Genomic DNA, 19,566 nt, shown 5'->3' with positions numbered 1-19,566 from the left:
GGTACATCGCTCCCTTGCTCGAAGAAAAAAGTGGGGTGACTTGCCCTTGTACTGTAGGAGGTCTCTTTAGGTAAGCTTTTTTCCAGCGCTTGTTCCAACAGCTGGTAGATGGTTTGGTGAAGCGATTATCGAAAGACGTACAATCGATTGTAGTCGGAGCCATCCATCGCGCAGGAATATGTTGTTCAGCAGCGTCGTCTTACCACAGTCCGACTTCCCAATGATCAACCGTCTTATCGATCGCTAAGGTAGGAGGTAGTGATTACTCCTCGTGGGGGCGTTGGCACTGTAGGAAATGTCTTCAACGTTCATTTATTAAAATAAAATAGCGATGATTTTCTGCGTGAAATTCGTAAGAAGACGGACACAGTTAACACCAGCGAGGTAATGACCAGCAACAGGAGACGGAGAAATGTTGGAAACTGCAAGGTGTGCGATGCCAAGAAAACTCAGTTTGTTGCTACAACCGGTACAGGGTTCATGAACAAACTAATTAACCGATTACCCATTGAAATGCATCTACACGGACACAACTTCACCGGGCCAGTAACTAAACTAAGCAAGCGACTACTTCCCGATGGCACCCCGAAGGCTTGGTCAAACCCATTAATCTAGTTGACCAGGCAGCATATCACCACGATCTTTCTTATGCCCAGCACAAGGATGCAACCGCACGCAACTCCATATGTGACCAAGCTATGCTAGCCTCGCATAACACCATTCCCAACACTACCACACGCGAACGCTTGAACTGCAGCATCGTCGGACCCATCATCGGTACCAAAGTTCGATTCGGTCTGGACCGATGAGCTAGCTGAGGAATTGCAAAAACCAGTTCGACGCTAGTTTCATAAACGCTGTGTAGCGGTGGGTGATGTGGATGAGACCTGGGCGGTCGACCTCGTTGATATGAGTGACTTCTCCAGAGACAACAAGGGAAATAAACTTATCCTGAGCATTATCTATGTCTTCTCCAAATATGGCTGGCTGATACCACTCAAGAACAAGAAGGGGTGACGGTGCGGGATGCCTTCTAAGCGGTGTACCCAAGAAGCTATGGACAGACAAAGGCACTTGGTTTTACAACAAACATGTAAATCAGCTGCTTTAAAAGCATGTTATCGATCTCTACTCCACCGGGAAGAGAAGTCGAGTATTTTCAATCGTTGGAATCGCACCATGAAAGAAAAAATGTTTAAATACATTTCAGCCAACTTTACATGCACCTATATCGATGTCCTGGGCGATCTTGTTCGCCAGTACAATACCACCAAACACCGCTATCAAGATCAAGATGGCATGTTGTCGCAAGTCATAAGGAGCATGAAAACAAGTTGTATTGGAACCTTAACGGCAGCATACCTCCCATGAAACCACCGCTATTTTCCGAATCACCAAGAAGAAAGGTACATTCAAGAAGGGATACTCCCCCCCCTGGACCGAGGAAGTATTCACCATTTCCCCAGTTTTGTAAGAGGTCCACGGGGAACCTTTTCTACGATATTTCCATCCATCTCCTCAAGGGTTTCAACCTAGTCCGTGGCCGCGGTGAAAATATAGTTTTTCGAATGAAAGTTCGGCGAATGTACCTCAATTTTATCCCCAATTGCTTTCCTATCTTCCCAAATCTTTTCATGCACCTTCTTTAGCAGTCGATCTATCGACAGCCTGCAAACCTCTTTCAACCCAAGTTGTTTTGCCTGGGTGATAATCTCCTTCCTCGTGTGAGGTTTGGGACGACGATGAAATTTAAGATTTGTGTTCGTTTCTATCAACTCTCAACCAACTGATCTTTCCTCAACCGGGAGTACCCTCGAAGGTGGTTCATTTTGGCTATACCTCTCAGGGCTTTGACGTTTTCAACTACTAACTTCATGTTCACTATTGGATCCATGTCTTTATCCTAACAATAAAAACAAATCAATTTAGGTTACCCCAAAACCACCATCCCCAATTCACTGGTTTTTAGACCCAGTTTTAGGGCCTACAAAACATATCCTAACACTTCCGATCCTACAATCCTTATAAAAAATAAGAAGTCGTGAAACGTACACGGTGCGTCTGTTTTTGTTCATCCCATGGCATACAATTTGCACAGCTCCATCGGTCTCTCTCTTTGCAGAAACGGTAGTCAGATGCTTGTTTAATCTCTCACATCCCCATGTGCAAAAAGTTTCCCCTTTCCAGCACAAGGTTATAATTTTGCAGACCTTTACTTCGTGTCAACATCTGTTAATGTCTTTGATAATCCAGGGTGAGTCCTGCCCTACTTCTCGCCATTTGAGAATTTCCATTGCAGCGCTGTTCTCGATTGGCAATAACAGCGGCCATTTTTTTTTTCAGAATTTCTACCTCTTGCGCCGTATTCTTTCTGTGATCAGACATATTTGTAATCTTAAAATCCGTTGTATTTTTTCTTTCTGTGAATTTTTACTTTTTTGTTTCTTTCTTCCACAAAGACACATTTTCCTTCGACCTCAACCTCAAAATGGGTGTGTGGCAGAACTCTCATCATCATACTACTGTTCAATTCTTAATAAGCTTTGGAATGAGGTAAAAGATATATCTGTAATTAGGGGCTAATGGGGCACAACAGTTCATTCCATTATTCAAAATATCTATTTCATTATTCAAAATTGGCTATTTCTTAATTTTCACGCGTATGTTGGCATTTAGGTCCTCCGTAACCCCTCTAATGGTCATTGCGGCATATATTGTTATACTCAGTCTATTTCTTTATCAAAAAGCTTCTATTTGGTGTATACGGTTTGCCTTGATTAGGGACTGAAGGTTTGCAGCAGTCCATTCCATTTTTCAAAATAAGCTACTCCTCAATGTTCACGCGTATTTCGATATTTAAATCCTTCGTTACTCCTCTAATATTCGTTGCGAAACATATTGACTATATACATTTTGTTCCTCTCGTAATAAACTTTCGAATGAAGTATAAGGTATATCTATAATTAGGGGTTAAAGGGTCGCAGCATTCCATTATATTATTCAAAATATCCATTTCATTATTCAAAATTGGCTATTTCTTAATTTTCACGCGTATTTAGGCATTTAGGTCCACCGTAACCCCTCCAATGGTCATTGCGGCACATATCGTTTATACTCAGTTTATACTTCTATTAATAAGCTTTAATTTGGTGTATAAATTTTGGCTTGATTAGGACCTGAAGGGTTGTAAAAGTCCATTCCATTATTCGAAATGAGCTTTTTCTTCATGTTTAAGCGTATTTCGATATTTAGGCCCTTCGTTTCTCCTCTAATATGCGTTGTGGAACATGTTGACTATATACCTTTTGTTCCTCTCGTAATAAGCTTTCGAATGGGGTATAAAGTTTATCTATAATTAGGGGCTAAAGGGTCGCAGAATTCCGTTCCATTATTCAAAATATCTATTTCATTATTTAAAATTGGCTATTTCTTAATTTTCGCGCGTATTTTGTCATTTAGGTCCTCTGTAACCCCTCTAATGGTCATTGCGGCACCTATCGTTGTACTCAGTCTATTTCTCTATCAAAAAGCTTTTATTTGATGTATAATGTTTGCCTTGATTAGGGATTGAAGGGTTGCAGCAGTTCAATCTATTTTTCAAAATAAGCTACTTCTCAATGTTCACGCGTATTTCGATATTTAAATCCTTCGTTACTCCTCTAATATTCGTTGCGGAACATATTGACTATTGACATTTTGTTCCTCTCTTGATAAGCTTCCGATTGAGGTATACTATATATATATATCTGTAATTAGAGGCTGAAGGGTCATAACAGTCCATTTCATTATTCAAAATTTGCTATTTCTTAATTTTCACGCGTATTTTGGCATTTAGGGCCTCCGGAACCCCTCTAATGGTCATTGCGGCACATATCGTTTATACTCAGTTTATTCCTCTATCAATAAGCTTTAATTTGGTGTATACCTTTTGACTTGATTAGGGCCTGAAGGGTTGTAATAGTCCATTCCATTATTCAAAAATGAGCTTTTTCTTCATGTTCAAGCGTATTTCGATATTTAGGCCCTTCGTTTCTCCTCTAATATGCGTTATGGAACATATTGACTATATACATATTTTGTTCCTCTCTTGATAAGCTTTCGATTGAGGTATAATATATATTTGTAATTAGGGGCTGAAGGGTAATAACAGTCCATTTCATTATTCAAAATTGGCTATTTCTTAATTTGCACGCGTATTTCAATATTTAAGTCTATTGTTACTCCTCTAATATGCGTTGCGAAACATATTGCCTACATACCTTTTGTTCCTCTCTTTATAAGCTTTCGATTGAGGTTTAATATATATCTGTAATTAGGGGCTGAAGGGTCATAGCAGTTCAATCCATTATTCAAAATATCCATTTCATTATTCAAAATTGGCTATTTCTTAATTTGCACGCGTAATTCGATAATTAAGTCCTTCGTTACTCCTCTAATATGCGATGCTGAACATATTTACTACACACCTTTTGTTTCTCTCTTGATAAGCTTTCGATTGAGGTATAATAATTATCTGTAATTAGGGGCTGAAAGGTCATAGCAGTCCATTCCATTATTCAAAATATCCATTTCATTATTCAAAATTGTCTATTTTTCAATGTTCACGCGTAATTCGATATTTAAGTCCTTCATTTCTTCTCTAATATGCGTTGCAAAACATATTGACTAGATACCTTTTGTTCCTCTCGTAATAAGCTTTCGAATGGGGTATAAAGTTAATCCATAATTAGGGGCTAAAGGGTCGCATAATTCCGTTCCATTATTCAAAATATCTATTTCATTATTTAAAATTGGCTATTTCTTAATTTTCGCGCGTATTTTGTCATTTAGGTCCTCTGTAAACCCTCTAATGGTCATTGCGGCACCTATCGTTGTACTCAGTCTATTTCTCTATCAAAAAGCTTTTATTTGATGTATAATGTTTGCCTTGATTAGGGATTGAAGGGTTGCAGCAGTTCAATCTATTTTTCAAAATAAGCTACTTCTCAATGTTCACGCGTATTTCGATATTTAAATCCTTCGTTACTCCTCTAATATTCGTTGCGGAACATATTGACTATTGACATTTTGTTCCTCTCTTGATAAGCTTCCGATTGAGGTATACTATATATATATATATCTGTAATTAGAGGCTGAAGGGTCATAACAGTCCATTTCATTATTCAAAATTGGCTATTTCTTAATTTTTACACGTATTTTGGCATTTAGGGCCTCCGTAACCCCTCTAATGGTCATTGCGGCACATATCGTTTATACTCAGTTTATTCCTCTATCAATAAGCTTTAATTTGGTGTATACATTTTGACTTGATAAGGGCCTGAAGGGTTGTAATAGTCCATTCCATTATTCAAAATTGGCTATTTCTAAATGGTCACGCGTATTTCGATATTTTAGTCCTTCGTTACTCCTCTAATATGCGTTGCGGAACATATTGACTATATACCTTTTGTTCCTCGCTTGATCAGCTTTCGATTGAGGTATAATATATATCTGTTATCAGGGACTGAAGGGTGATAGCAGTTCATTCCATTATTCAAAATATACATTTCATTATTCAATATTGTCTATTTCTTAATTTGCACGCGTAATTCGATATTTAAGTCCTTTGTTACTCCTCTAATATGCATTTCGGAACATATTGACTATATAACTTTTGTTCCTCTCTTTATAAGCTTTCGATTGAGGTATAATATATATATGTGATTAGAGTCTGAAGGGTCATAACAGTCCATTTCATTATTCAAAATATCTATTTCATTATTCAAAATTGGCTATTTCTCAATGTTCAGGCCTATTTCGATATTTAAGTCTTTTTTTACTCCTCTAATATGCGTTGCGAAACATATCGACTATATACCTTTTGTTCCTCTCTCGATAAGCTTTCGATTGAGGTATATTTTATATCTGTAATTAGGGGCTGAAGGGTCATAGCAGTCCATTCCATTATTCAAAATATCCATTTCATTATTCAAAATTGGCTATTTCTTAATTTGCACGCGTAATTCGATATTTAAGTACTTCGTTACTCCTTTAATATTCGTTGTGGAACATATTGACTGTATACCTTTTATTCTTCTCTTGATAATCTTACTATTGAGGTATAATATATCTCTGTAATTAGGGACTGAAGGATCATAGCAGTCCAGCTTGCGATTGAGGTATAATATATATCTGTAATTAGGGACTGAAGGGTCATAGCAGTCCATTCCATTATTCAAAATATCCATTTCATTATTCAAAATTGGCTATTTCTCAATGTTCACACGTATTTCGATATTTAAGTCCTTCATTACTCCTCTAATATGCGTTGCGGAACATATTGCCTATATACCCTTTGTTCCTCTCTTGATAAGCTTTTGATTTAAGTATAATATATATCTGTTATTAGGGGCTGAAGCGTCCTATTAGTCCATTCCATTATTAAAAATATCCATTTCATTATTCAAAATTGGCTATTTCTCAATGCTCACGTGTAATTTGATATTTAAGTACTTCGTTTCTCCTCTAATATGCGTTTTGGAACATATTGACTATATACCTTTTGTTCTTCTCTTGATAAGCTTTCGATTGAGGTATAATATATATCTGTAATTAGGGATTGAAGGGTCATAGCAGTCCATTCCATTATTTAAAATATCCATTTCATTATTAAAAATTAGCTATTTCTCAATGTTCACGCGTATTTCGATATTTAAGTCCTTCGTTTCTCCTCCAATATCGTTGCGGAACATATTGACTATATTCCTTTTGTTCCTCTCTTGATAAGCTTTCGATTGAGGTATAATATATATCTGTAATAAGGGGCTGACGGGACATAGCAGTCTATTCCATTATTAAATATTGGCTATTTCTTAATTTGCACGCGTAATTCGATATTTAAGTCCTTCGTTACTCTTCTAATATGCGTTGCGGAACATATTGACTATATACCTTTTGTTCCTCTCTTGATAAGCTTCCGATTGAAGTATAATATATATCTGTAATTAGGGACTGAAGGGTCATAGCAGTCCATTCCATTATTCAAAATATCCATTTCATTATTCAAAATTGGCTATTTCTAAATGTTCACGCGTATTTCGATATTTTAGTCCTTCGTTACTCCTCTAATATGCGTTGCAGAACATATTTACTATATACCTTTTGTTCCTCGCTTGATCAGCTTTCGATTGAGGTATAATATATATCTGTTATCAGGGACTGAAGGGTCATAGCAGTTCATTCCATTATTCAAAATATACATTTCATTATTCAATATTGTCTATATGTTAATTTGCACGCGTAATTCGATATTTAAGTCCTTCGTTACTCCTCGAATGTGCGTTGCGGAACATATTGACTATAAACCTTTTATTCCTCTCCTGATAAGCTTTCCATTGAGGTATAATATATATCTGTAACAGGGACTGAAGGGTTATAGCAGTCCATTCCATTATTCAAAATATCCATTTCATTACTCAAAATTGGCTTTTTTGTTAATTTGCACGCGTCATTCGATATTTAAGTCCTTCGTTTCTCCTCTAATATGCGTTGCGGAACATATTGACTATAAACCTTTTGTTCCTCGCTTGATAAGCTTTCGATTGAGGTATAATAGATATCTGTAATTAGGGACTGAAGGGTCATAGCAGTCCATTACATTACTCAAAATATCCATGTCATTATTCAAAATTGGCTTTTTGTTAATTTGCACGCGTAATTCGATATGTAAGTCATTCGGTACTCCTCTAATATGCGTTGCGGAACATATTGACTATACACCTTTTGTTCCTCGCTTGATAAGCTTTCGATTGAGGTTTAATATATATCTGTAATTAGGGGCTGAAGGGTCCTACCAGTCCATTCCATTATTCAAAATATCCATTTCATTATTCAAAATTGGCTAATTCTCAATGTTCACGCGTAATTTGATATTTAAGTCCTTCGTTTCTCCTCTAATATGCGTTGCAAAGCTTATTGACTATATACCTTTTGTTCCTCTCTTGATAAGCTTTCGATTGAGGTATACTATATATCAGTAATTAGGGACTGAAGGGTCATTGAAGTCCATTCCATTATTCAAAATATCCATTTCATTATTCAAAATTGGCTATTTCCTCATTTTTACGCATATTGTGGCATTAATGTCCTCCGTAAACGCTCTTATGTGCATTGCGAATCAGGATATAGCTATAGTGTCACAGTCAATTTTTTTATATGTATTTCACTATTCTCCGCTTTAATTTAAATAATGAAACATAAACTATTTCATTATTCATTATTAATTTTTTAATATTGAATAGTGAATAGTGAACTATTTCATTATTTATTATTGAATAATTAATAATGAACTATGAATAATGGACGTACTTCAGCGCGTGAATCTCATGTGATAATCATGTGAATTTCACAAAATTCACATAAATTTTTGTTCACGTGGACTTCACAATCATTTTTAAAATCAAGTTATTCAACCAACATTTATATTTTCAAATTTCAATAAATTCATGAAAAAATATCGTACTTATTTTTAAATTCACGTGGTATTCATGTGAATTTTTTAAAGTGAGAATCTTGTGAATCTCAATTCACGTAAAATTCACATGAAAATGTTCACGTGAGTTTCATGTATAAGATCGTTTGAGATACATTTTTCATGGGAGATTCATGTGAAATTCACGTGAGCAAATTCTTAGACATGTCCTGCTTCTGTACTGGTGGGTCCTGTCATTGTTCTGGTGGGTCCTGATACGGTGCTGGTGATTATTAGTAAAAAAATTGGTCGTATTTAACACAAACGTATCAAAATCAATAAAATTGGGCAGATAATTGTATGTAATCGGATTTTTGACTCATATTTTTACTTATGTGCATCCATTTTAGTATTTTTAAAATAAGCGTTTTCAAATAACTTAAGGTAAAGCGACATTTATCACGACAATAAGCATTTGACTGGTTTCTTTGAAATAAATATACGAGGTTAGATGATCTAACTACTGGTGTCTCTAATCTCTTCCTTTTTATAAACAGTCTCCAATACATTTTGACTGGATAAACAAAACGACCAAGACTTGCTTATCATATATAGATATAGGAAGATGTGGAATGAGTGCTAATAAGACAACTCTCCATCCAAGTAACAATTTATATAAGTAAACCATTATAGGTCAAGGTACTGCCTTTAACACGGAACCTTGGCTCACACCAAATATCAATTTATAAAGGCCCCAACAAATTACTAGTGTAAAACCACGAACAAATTGGAACAAGATGTAAACAAAATGACCTTCAACAACAAGCAAAAACCATAACGCATGCTAGTTATAAAAATATAAACGATAAAAACAATATGATAGCGTTCGACCTCATTCAAAATATGACGGATAGCAACCATCGACAACTACTGGTTTTAGGCATTCCAGACATATTTAACATGTTTGTTTGTGCTTCACCTTCTCGCCCCACCTAAAATGAACAAACCTCTTCTCCTTTCCACCCTTATTGGTACAGTTGTGTAACGACACAACACTTAAAACAGAGACTGGATATGGGGAAAATGTAAAAAAAATAACAAACCGACCAAAGAGCAGATCACTTAGCACATCAAACATTTTGTATATAGAGATATAAAGACACAAATTATTAAACCACGAGTACTTTCAGCTACTAGAAGCTCATGTTCTATTAGACTTAAGTCGCAATCGGTACTTAATCAAACAAAATTTCGCAAAACTTGAAGTTCACATTTTAATTTTTGGTTTAGTAGAATCTTGTGCACACAACAGTTATTGTCATACATTGTAGATATGTATACATCAAATATTATAAATGATTTGTGAAAGATAGTAAGTAGGTTTTTTTTGCTACCAATGAATCGAACATTTTAAGTTAAAAAAAAAATCCACAATACTATATTAATTTAATTGTCAATTTGTTTAGATAAAACAAAAATTGCAAAAACTTCGAATACAAGAGAGTAATTTTTTGAATGAAATTAGTATGTGTCGATTTGGAGATCTACATGTACTGCATAGTTTTTCTTTCGGGTGACATTTTTTTATGAGGGGGAGGGGGGCTTAGAATCGGCAAATATATTATCGTTAAAAGACAGTTGTGTTTGAGTTGATTGTGTTGTCCTGAAAACGTATTAAATAAGAAGAAAAAAATATTAAGTAATCTGTCTTAAGATTCGATTCTTTAAAATATATATTTAGGCTACATGTTAATAAAAATAGTATTGAGAATTCACATTAAAAAAGAATTGAAATAAATTGGTGCAGTGATATAACTTTTTAAAACTCATTATAATGTTACATCAGAGAAGGTATGTTTGAAACACAAACATTAAAAGCTTCGTGTTTATATTACAAGTATTTAACTTAAAGAATATTTCTTATTGGTATTGTTTTTTTTATTTCGTTCGCTCATTTTCATAAAAATGTAGGCATATTTTATTTTCATTCATGAAATATAGTTAAGGAATGACACAATGTAAATAAACGCTACCAGCACAGAGTCAGGACCTAAAAGCACATGTCAGGACAAAATCACCAGCACAAAACGTTATCTCGCTGGACAACCTTACCCACCGTGAAAATGCCCTCATTTCAGCTATTTTAAATTACTCATACGGAAGCCAAATATTATAGTTCCCATTGACGCAATGTATTTATTTTATTTTAGTTATATTGGTGGTTGTGTACGTGATATATAATAGTGAGTATGATAACACATATTCCAAGTTTTAATTTTCTGTTATAAGGCATACATGTTGACTTGCATTGAATGTTTAAGGTCCTGTGCGATAAGGGAATATCGGTACCTATACGTTTTAATGACCATCGATACTTATAAGAACAAAAAAATAAATACAAATCTTTGATACATGTCTTGTGCATGTTTTAAGATTTTTCCTGTCATATAGCACACCGAGGAGTGTCTGGATTGATGAAAAGAAAGGTTCTGTGAACTATGGATTATCGTACTTATTTATATTCGTAAAATAATATTATGTTTGCTAAAAAATAGAGGACATTGTCTGACGTTTCACCGTTCACATTAAAGTTGTATTTTACATCCTGAAAAGTTTAGTATAACGCCCAACAGTTGAATTAAATGATGTTCTTAACCACGTCCACTTGTATTTTTGTCCTTTTGAGTTGAGCCTTTTTCAACTGATTTTTATATTTCGATCTTAGGTTGTTCTGTTATACCCCTGTCTCAGAAGAGACATGTATTATCGAAATGTGCATCTTGTGCAAGACAATTGGTACCGTTAATGTTATAAGAGAGGGTTGGGATCTCGCTAACATGTTTAACCCTACCACATTATGTGTGTATGAGCTGTTCAAATTCAGAAGCCTTAAATCCAGTGGTTGTCGATTGTGTATGTGTGACATATTTGTTTTTCGTTAATTTTCTATACATAAATAAGGCCGTAAGTTTTCTCTTTTGAATTGTTTTACATTGTCATTTCAATGCCCTTTTTAACGGACTATGCGGTATGGGTTTTATTCATTGTAGAAGGCTGTACGATGGCGGCCTATGATTGTTAAGTGCAATGAATATATTTTTGATAAAAGCACAATTAGAAATAGAACTCACTTATCAACTCTCTTATCTAGATAAACACTTTTAATTCAGTAATCACTCAACAAGTTATTATATTAACATTCTGAAAAGGGGATGCTAAGTTTTTGAGCTTAAAATTGACTGTTTTCTCGTGATTGTTTGATAATATTTTTAATGAAATATTAAAAAAAAATGTTTTCTTTTATTCTTTTTTTCTGCTGCTAATACACATAAAAAGGAATATTATACCCCACCCCCTTTTTTATTAGCGTGGCGGTTCTATAGAAAATAAGGATATTAGGTAATTTGCCTGGCGGGAACAAAACACAAAGTCTTAATTTTCAATCCACACCGAACACAGATATTCAAAGGTCATAATAGTACGTTCCATTAAGGTGTGATTCAGCAGAATTGTGTACTGTTTTCTTATAATCATACATTTTCATGCAAATACTTAACTAGCAAATAGTTTCTTTAATAAACAATAGTTTGATATGTTTACGACCAATGGCTTATAAATAGTCATTTAATTGAGATTAATGTGCCCTTCAAAATCAATAATTGTGATAAAACATATGATACCACCTAGGTACAGAATTTATCAGAATGGTAACTTTAATTTGTAACATAAAGAAAGGCAGCTTAAAATACATCATTGTAAATGATTATCATGAGAAAAATTTTGGTAAATAAAAAATACTGAACGCATATCGTTTTATCCAAAACAACAATTCTTAAGTTTAAATTTTTTTCTGCAGGAATTAGTGTAGACCAGAGAGGTTTGAAACATAACAACGGCAAGAAAATTAAATCAAACAACAGTTATGCACATAGCTTAAATATTAAGAGTCTGTCAAATGAAGCTTTTCCTACAACAAATGATAACTCGTTGTTGTCAGAATCTGATATAAAGGTTATTCGTCAACCTAACAATATTGAGATCAGTTTACTAAGTGCTTGTCGAGAAGGAGATTTATCAAAAATTAACAGTCTTATTGAGAGAGGTGGTGATATTAACATTACCGACAAGAATGGAGACACGCCGATTAGCTGGGCCTGTTTCAGTGGTAATATTGATATAGTAAACTTACTGATAGATAAAGGTTGTGATATAGATAAACCTAACAATGATGGAATGACATCTCTAATGCAAGCTTGTATTGATGGACATATACCGATAGTTGCTCGTCTTATTGAGAAAGGTGCTGACATTAACACTACCGACAAGGATGGAGACACGTCATTGTCATGGTCCTGTGATAATGGTAACATTGATATAGTAGACTTTCTGATAGATAAAGGTTGTGATATAAATAAACCTAACAAAGATGGAATGGCACCTCTAATGAATGCTTGTCTTTGTGGACGTCTACCGATAGTAGTCCGTCTTATTGAGAGAGGTGCTGACATAAACACTACCGACAAGGATGGAAACACTCCATTGTTATTGTCATTTGATAATGATAACATTGATATAGTTAACTTACTGATAGATAAAGGTTGTGATATAAATAAACCTAACAATGCTGGAATGACACCTCTAATGAAAGCTTGTGTTAATGGACGTCTACCGATAGTAACCCGTCTTATTGAGATAGGTTCTGACATTAACACTACCGACAAGAATGGAAACACTCCATTGTCATTGTCCTGTGATAATGATTACATTGATATAGTAAACTTACTGATAGATAAAGGTTGTGATATAAATAAACCTGGCTATGCTGGAATGACACCTTTAATGGAAGCTTGTCGTCGAGGACATCTACCGATAGTAGTCCGTCTTATTGAGAGAGGAGCTGACATTAACGCTACCGACAAGTATGGAAACACTCCATTGTCATTGTCCTGTTATAATGATAACATTGATATAGTAAACTTACTGATAGATAAAGGTTTTGATATAAATAAACCGAACAATGCTGGAAATACACCTCTAATGGAAGCTTGTCGTGGAGGACATCCACCGATAGAAGCTCGTCTTATTGAGAAAGGTGCTGACATTAACGCTACCGACAAGGATGGAGACACACCATTGTCATGGGCCTGTACATATGGTGTCATTGAAATAGCAAACTTACTGATAGATAAAGGTTGTGATATAAATAAACCTAACAATGATGGAATGACACCTCTAATGAATGCTTGTTTTTATGGACATCTACCGATAGTAGTCCGTCTTATTGAGATAGGTGCTGACATTAACACTACCAACAAGGATGGAAACACTCCATTGTTATTGTCCTGTGATACTGATAACATTGATATCGTAAACTTACTGATAGATAATGGTTGTGATATAAATAAACCTAACAATAATGGAAGGACTCCTCAAATGAAAGCTTGTCTTAATGGAAATCTACCAATAGTAGTCCGTCTTGTTGAGAGAGGTGCTGACATTAACATTACCGACAAAAAAGGAGACACACCATTGTCATTGTCCTGTTATAATGGTAACATTGATATAGTAAACTTACTGATAGATAAAGGTTGTGATATAAATAAACCTAACAATGATGGAAAGACACCTTTAATGTATGCTTGTGATAAAGGACATCTACCGATAGTTGCTCGTCTTATTGAGATAGGTGCTGACATTAACACTACCGACAAGAATGGAGACACGCCATTGTCATTGTCCTGTTATAATGGTTATATTGATATAGTAAACTTACTGATAGATAATGATTGTGATATAAATAAAACTAACATTGATGGAATGACACCTCTAATGAATGCTTGTCGTCGAGAACATCTGCCGATAGTAGCTCGTCTTATTGAGAGAGGTGTTGACATTAACACTACCGACAAGACAGGAAACACTCCATTGTCATTGTCCTGTATGAATGGTTACATTGGTATAGTAAACTTACTGATAGATAATGGTTGTGATATAAATAAACCTAGCTATGCTGGAATGACACCTTTAATGGAAGCTTGTAGTGGAGGACATCTACCGATAGTAGTCCGTCTTATTGAGAGAGGAGCTGACATTAACGCTACCGACAAGTATGGACAAACCGCACTTTCATTGGCCTCGACAGGTGGTAACAACGATATAGTTAACTTACTTTTGGATAAAGTTTCTGATGAACTCAAATCTAACGTTGATAAAAAACCACAACTTACGAAGGGTACTGAAAACGAAGATATGGTTATTGAGAAAGGCCTTGACATACACACGCAAGAACTAAATGTAGCAGGTATGTTGCAAATATTAGCTTATCTGAACTATTTCAAAATACTAATACAAACTGCTGTTTTGATATTATTATAATTGTGTTTGTATTTGGTATATAGGTTATGAAATTAGCAAATTTGGAAAACTATTTATAAAAGCATCTGATTTTTTTTCAAATTAAAAATCGAACACATCCTAATTTATGATCTTATAATATCCGATGGATTTCCAGAGAATGATCTTTAAATAGAAATACTGATGCATACTACAAATGAAATCTTGATGAAACTCAGCTTTCTGACTTATTGAAATTAGATTACGTGTATATACGAATTTTACAAAATTTATTATCAGTGTCCAAATTACGGTAAACACTGCAATGTTTTTCTAAAATAAAATCACAATAGTGTAGAAGTATATTTGTGTTTTCAAGATTCAAGTTGACAAACTTATTCGTTGGCTTCCTGTTTTGAAATGACTGTCATGCTATTTGTTTGCATTTGGTATACTGTTGATATAGTTTTTTTGAAATGACTGTCATAATAATTCATAAAAGAGATTTAATAGATTAATAACGTTTCAGTATTCGCAAGCTTCAAACGAAACTAACGTACGTTAACGCAAGTAACTTAAGTGAAATTAAATAAATCAAGAATCTAAAATTGATTCTATAAGCCGGAAAAACATTGGTTTAGGATCAAAATACGCTAACAAATATTGATAGCTCATGGAGCTCCTTTTGGAGATGTTTGAGATTTAAAATATGGCGGGAAAAGGCTGACTTGGACTTTTACCTTATATTTGCAATGGTATTATTTGGGTCTCAAATCAAAACAGAGAAAATTAAAAAGCATCTAAATATTTGGTAAATGACCTTTTATGAGCTATTGAGTCTTACAATGTATATGAAAAAAATAAATGGGTGTTATTGGGCAAAATATTTTACATTGTATTGTATGGAAAACACCAAGGAGTTTGACACGAATTCCAAAACCTCACCTAAGTACATCCTAAAGCATACAATTATATGACTTTATATATGTATATGGTTATCTCCCATTGTCTGTTTTCTGTTCTGTTTATGCGTAAAAGTAATTGTGCTTCATCAATATTTTGGCAGGAAGAGTCTCGCGACGGTAAACAAAGAATATCAAAAATTGCAAATATCACGACTAGAGGGGAATTTGAGACGTATTCTCCGATAGTGGTGAAAAACAAGTAGATTCGTTTTAAATGAAGAAACAATGTAAGAATACGCAAAAAAATACACTGTCTATCAAACAATCAAAATCTGGCCTTCCAATATAAGGTGTAATGAATTTAGATATACCTGTGTGATATGCAAACACATTGTACCCAAATCCCTCTATTAAGGAATACGCTAATTTGAAATAGATTTGAAATAAATGGAGAAAAGGAAACAAGACGAATTTTACGTACGTCTACATATACCAGTTTTGTTTAACATACAAACCCAATAGCAAAAGAGCGATGACAATAAACGTTGATGAGAAATGTTATGGTAAATTACGTTAATGTTCATCAAATACAGATCATTCTTAATCCCACGCAATTTATTAAATGCCCAAACCTGGTTACGGTTTGGATAAGAACGCATATTTCAACATCTACTTGTGTATTATGCACACTTTCTTTGTAAAACTCCCTGAACATACATTGTATTTCTATTCTGCTGCGACAAGTTGCAGAATACGTGACATAAGGGTTACAATCCGTCGACGGCGGCGACGTCGTAGACTATTTGTATATACCTTTATATTACAGAAGGCAGAATTCTTGGTTGCATCGCACCTTGTACAATGTGTGCAGATACAATGTACCTTATGTTACGAAAATGTACATATGCACTATACAAAAAACAATAACTGATAGTTCCAAATTCGCCCATTTAGTAAATTTTTGTAAACTTCCCGTTACTTTGATATCATTTCCTACGTTAAAAAAAACATAGTTTATCTTTTGTAAACAATAAGAATTGATGTTGCATTTTTTTTAATCATCGTAAATTCCAGTCATTTATTTCGTTTAAAAATGTAAATATTTGAGTAATTCACAATTAAAACTCGACTCGATTTCAAGAAGAATTTTGACATTTTTAATTTACACAACATTAACACTTATAATGAATCTGACATTCATTTTAGACAATCCTGAGTATTTACTTCCTTTTGCTGGTAGTTCTGAGGATTTTAACAAACTGCTATCTACTGGAACATATGAATCATTTGAAAATAGAGTTTTCCTTTGTGGAAGTTGCGCATGTGGAAAGTCAACCCTAGCAAGTGTTCTTATTGGTAGTACAATACCACTTACTTGGAAATCAACAGATGGATTAGTCATACACTTTGGACGTAATGGTATTAACTTGGAAACTCATGAGATGGTTCCTTTAACAGGAGGTACTGTAGTCTAAAAAATTATAAAAGAATAAATCTGTTTAATATGAATAGCATATTCGTATACTTAATGAATGGCTATTATTAATTTTCGAATTTATTTAACCATAAAATTAATTATCGACTCTTTATATTGAATACTCCGAAAAGGGTATTATGTTAAATTTGAAGAGTCAAAAACTAATTTTATGGTACAATAAATTCTAAATAAATTATTGCCATTCATTATAAATACATATATATAAAAAATAAGTCGCAAAAATCTTTTTATATTATTTATAGTAACAATAGCAACGTACACACATGTTGGCGTATACGTATGAATACACAACGTCAGAGTGGGCGTGTCGCCATAAAAATTGACAACATTGAAAATAGAAGTTATACTTTTAACCAACCAGGAGACATTAAAACACCAAATATATTTATAAGTAATTGCTTAGAAGGAGTTGCATACATTTACAATTGAATACACAAACGATATATGGATGATTTTCGGATACGAAAAAGAAAACCCCACACCTGGCAATGGCAAAATCTAAGCGTTTAGGACTTTCGGTTTATAATTGTCCCCGGAAATCAGTATGTTTGTGATATAAAATCGCATATGTAGACGAACGGACTTCGTAATTAACATAAAACTGAGCTCTAGATAGCAGAGGCATCTGATTCGATCGTCGTGATACAAAGGTTTCGCCAGTTTTCCGATAAAATTTGAATAAACAAAATTCTTTGTTTCAAAACTGCTGCTTTCTGACTTATGAATGCATCTTTAAAATACTGCTTTATAAACGTTTTTATCATTTGTGTTTTCATTAAATGAACATTTTTGAAATGAAGGTTATTTTTTGTCAAGCATGTGTAGATTAAATAACTGCAACAAGTGTGTTACATTTGTAGGTAATTTTTCCACTCGACACCGTAAATGTTTTAATATTTTAAGCGAGATTTTGTCGAGCTTTTTAAAGAAAATTATGAATTTTAAAGAAAATTATAAATTTAAATGTGGAGAGTTGGGAAATATCGTTATACACCAGTCATAATGAGTGAATATGTTTCGTGAATGATTTGTATCCTTCTCTTTCAAATATTTTCAAGTCCTTTATATGTGACGTCATCAGACATGGTCGTCTTTTTTATGACGTCACAATAGGATATTCAGAAAAAATCAAGAATAAAGTTCAAAATCAGATTAAGAACAATCATTTCCTGAGAACAGATACTTTACTAGTGAAGGAAAATATTTTCTCCCACCACTAAAGAAATGTGAAAATAGCACAAACATAAGAGAAAAGTATTTCGTACTTCAGTGATCAATTATCTATATTGTTTTTCTTGTTATTTCTACATTTTATTTTCACAAATAAATATTCTAACTCTGTATCAACATTTGACATAAAATAATATTAACAAAGGTCTTTGTTGTAGGTGTAATAGATCAACATGTGTTGACAAAGGTGGTAATCGGTAAGCCGAATCGTGAGACAGTCATACGTCAAAGTGTTGATACCAACCAGGACAAGCACATTAGGCCATCATCTACTGACTTGACTAAGTCAATTCAACAGAAGTTAAAGAAAGACACAGATTGCAGTTTCACAGTTCCTCATTCATCCGATGTTTTTGTCGAGAAATCTAAAGATTTACCGGTTAAAAGTACTTTGACATCCGACGATGCAAAAGATGTATCAGTTAGTCTGCCTGAGATACACAAAATTGAAGCCTACGCTGTACGGGAAGACATTTTGAAAGAAATTAAGAGTGGTAAATACAAAATCAAGATTGCTCCTTCTGATTTAGTCGACTTTGGTGGTCAACGATCGTATGATATGACTCATCAGCTATTTGTTCAGCACGGAGGGACATTTGTCGTGATGTTTGATGGTAGTAGGGATTTTCAAGAACCACTGAAGGAATATCCTACGGGAGATATTTCTAATAAAAGTATGTATAACATTTAAAAATGTATGACTATACAAAATATATATTTCGCTTCTACAAAAATGTGCAATCATTGAAAACAATACATATTTGTGATTCGTTTGGGCTTTTATAGCTGACTATGCGGTTTGGGCTTTGCTCATTGTTGAATATGTACGATGATCTATAATCGTTAATTTCTCTGTCAATTGGTCTCTTGTGGATAGTTGTCTCATTGGCAATGATATCACATCTTCTTGTATATCTATATGGCATTTAAAAAACATATATAAAAAAACTATGCTTGACTTTGAATTCAATGCACAATTCAAATGCCTATAAACGTTTTTTGATGCCAATTACTTCTATGCAAATTTTATTGTAGGTCCGCGTTTTATGTATAAAAAATACAGCTTTAAAAATAATATCATATTGATGATGCCTTAAACTAAAACATCTTAGAGAATAAAAAAATAAAAAAATGCTACATAGAAGAAAAAT

The 19,566-nt window shown here is 34.0% G+C and overlaps 1 protein-coding gene across 1 annotated transcript; it reads left to right on the top strand.

Annotated features, from left to right (window-relative positions):
- Positions 1–387: 387 nt before the first annotated feature.
- LOC134696886 (ankyrin repeat and KH domain-containing protein 1-like) lies at positions 388–19,106 on the top strand. The gene is made up of 4 exons (XM_063558844.1): positions 388–469; positions 12,306–14,750; positions 16,894–17,148; positions 18,574–19,106. The coding sequence occupies exons 1-4, from the start codon at positions 388–390 to the stop codon at positions 19,104–19,106; spliced, it is 3,315 nt and encodes a 1,104-aa protein (XP_063414914.1).
- The last annotated feature ends 460 nt before the right edge of the window (positions 19,107–19,566 follow it).

This window comes from Mytilus trossulus, chromosome 14 (assembly GCF_036588685.1).
Source record: "Mytilus trossulus isolate FHL-02 chromosome 14, PNRI_Mtr1.1.1.hap1, whole genome shotgun sequence".
In the NCBI taxonomy this organism is placed as follows: Eukaryota; Metazoa; Mollusca; class Bivalvia; order Mytilida; family Mytilidae; genus Mytilus; species Mytilus trossulus.
The sequence above is the reverse complement of the archived record's forward strand: the minus strand, read 5'-3'. Positions and strand labels throughout refer to the sequence as shown.

What these genes read in the sequence shown, in the direction of transcription:
- LOC134696886 (XM_063558844.1), top strand. Translation starts at nt 388, where the DNA reads ATGACCAGCAACAGGAGACGGAGAAATGTTGGAAACTGCAAGGTGTGC. An exon ending in TCAGTTTGTTGCTACAACCG is followed by an intron (nt 470 to 12,305) that starts GTACAGGGTTCA and finishes TTTTTTCTGCAG; the next exon opens with GAATTAGTGTAGACCAGAGA. An exon ending in GCAAGAACTAAATGTAGCAG is followed by an intron (nt 14,751 to 16,893) that starts GTATGTTGCAAA and finishes CATTCATTTTAG; the next exon opens with ACAATCCTGAGTATTTACTT.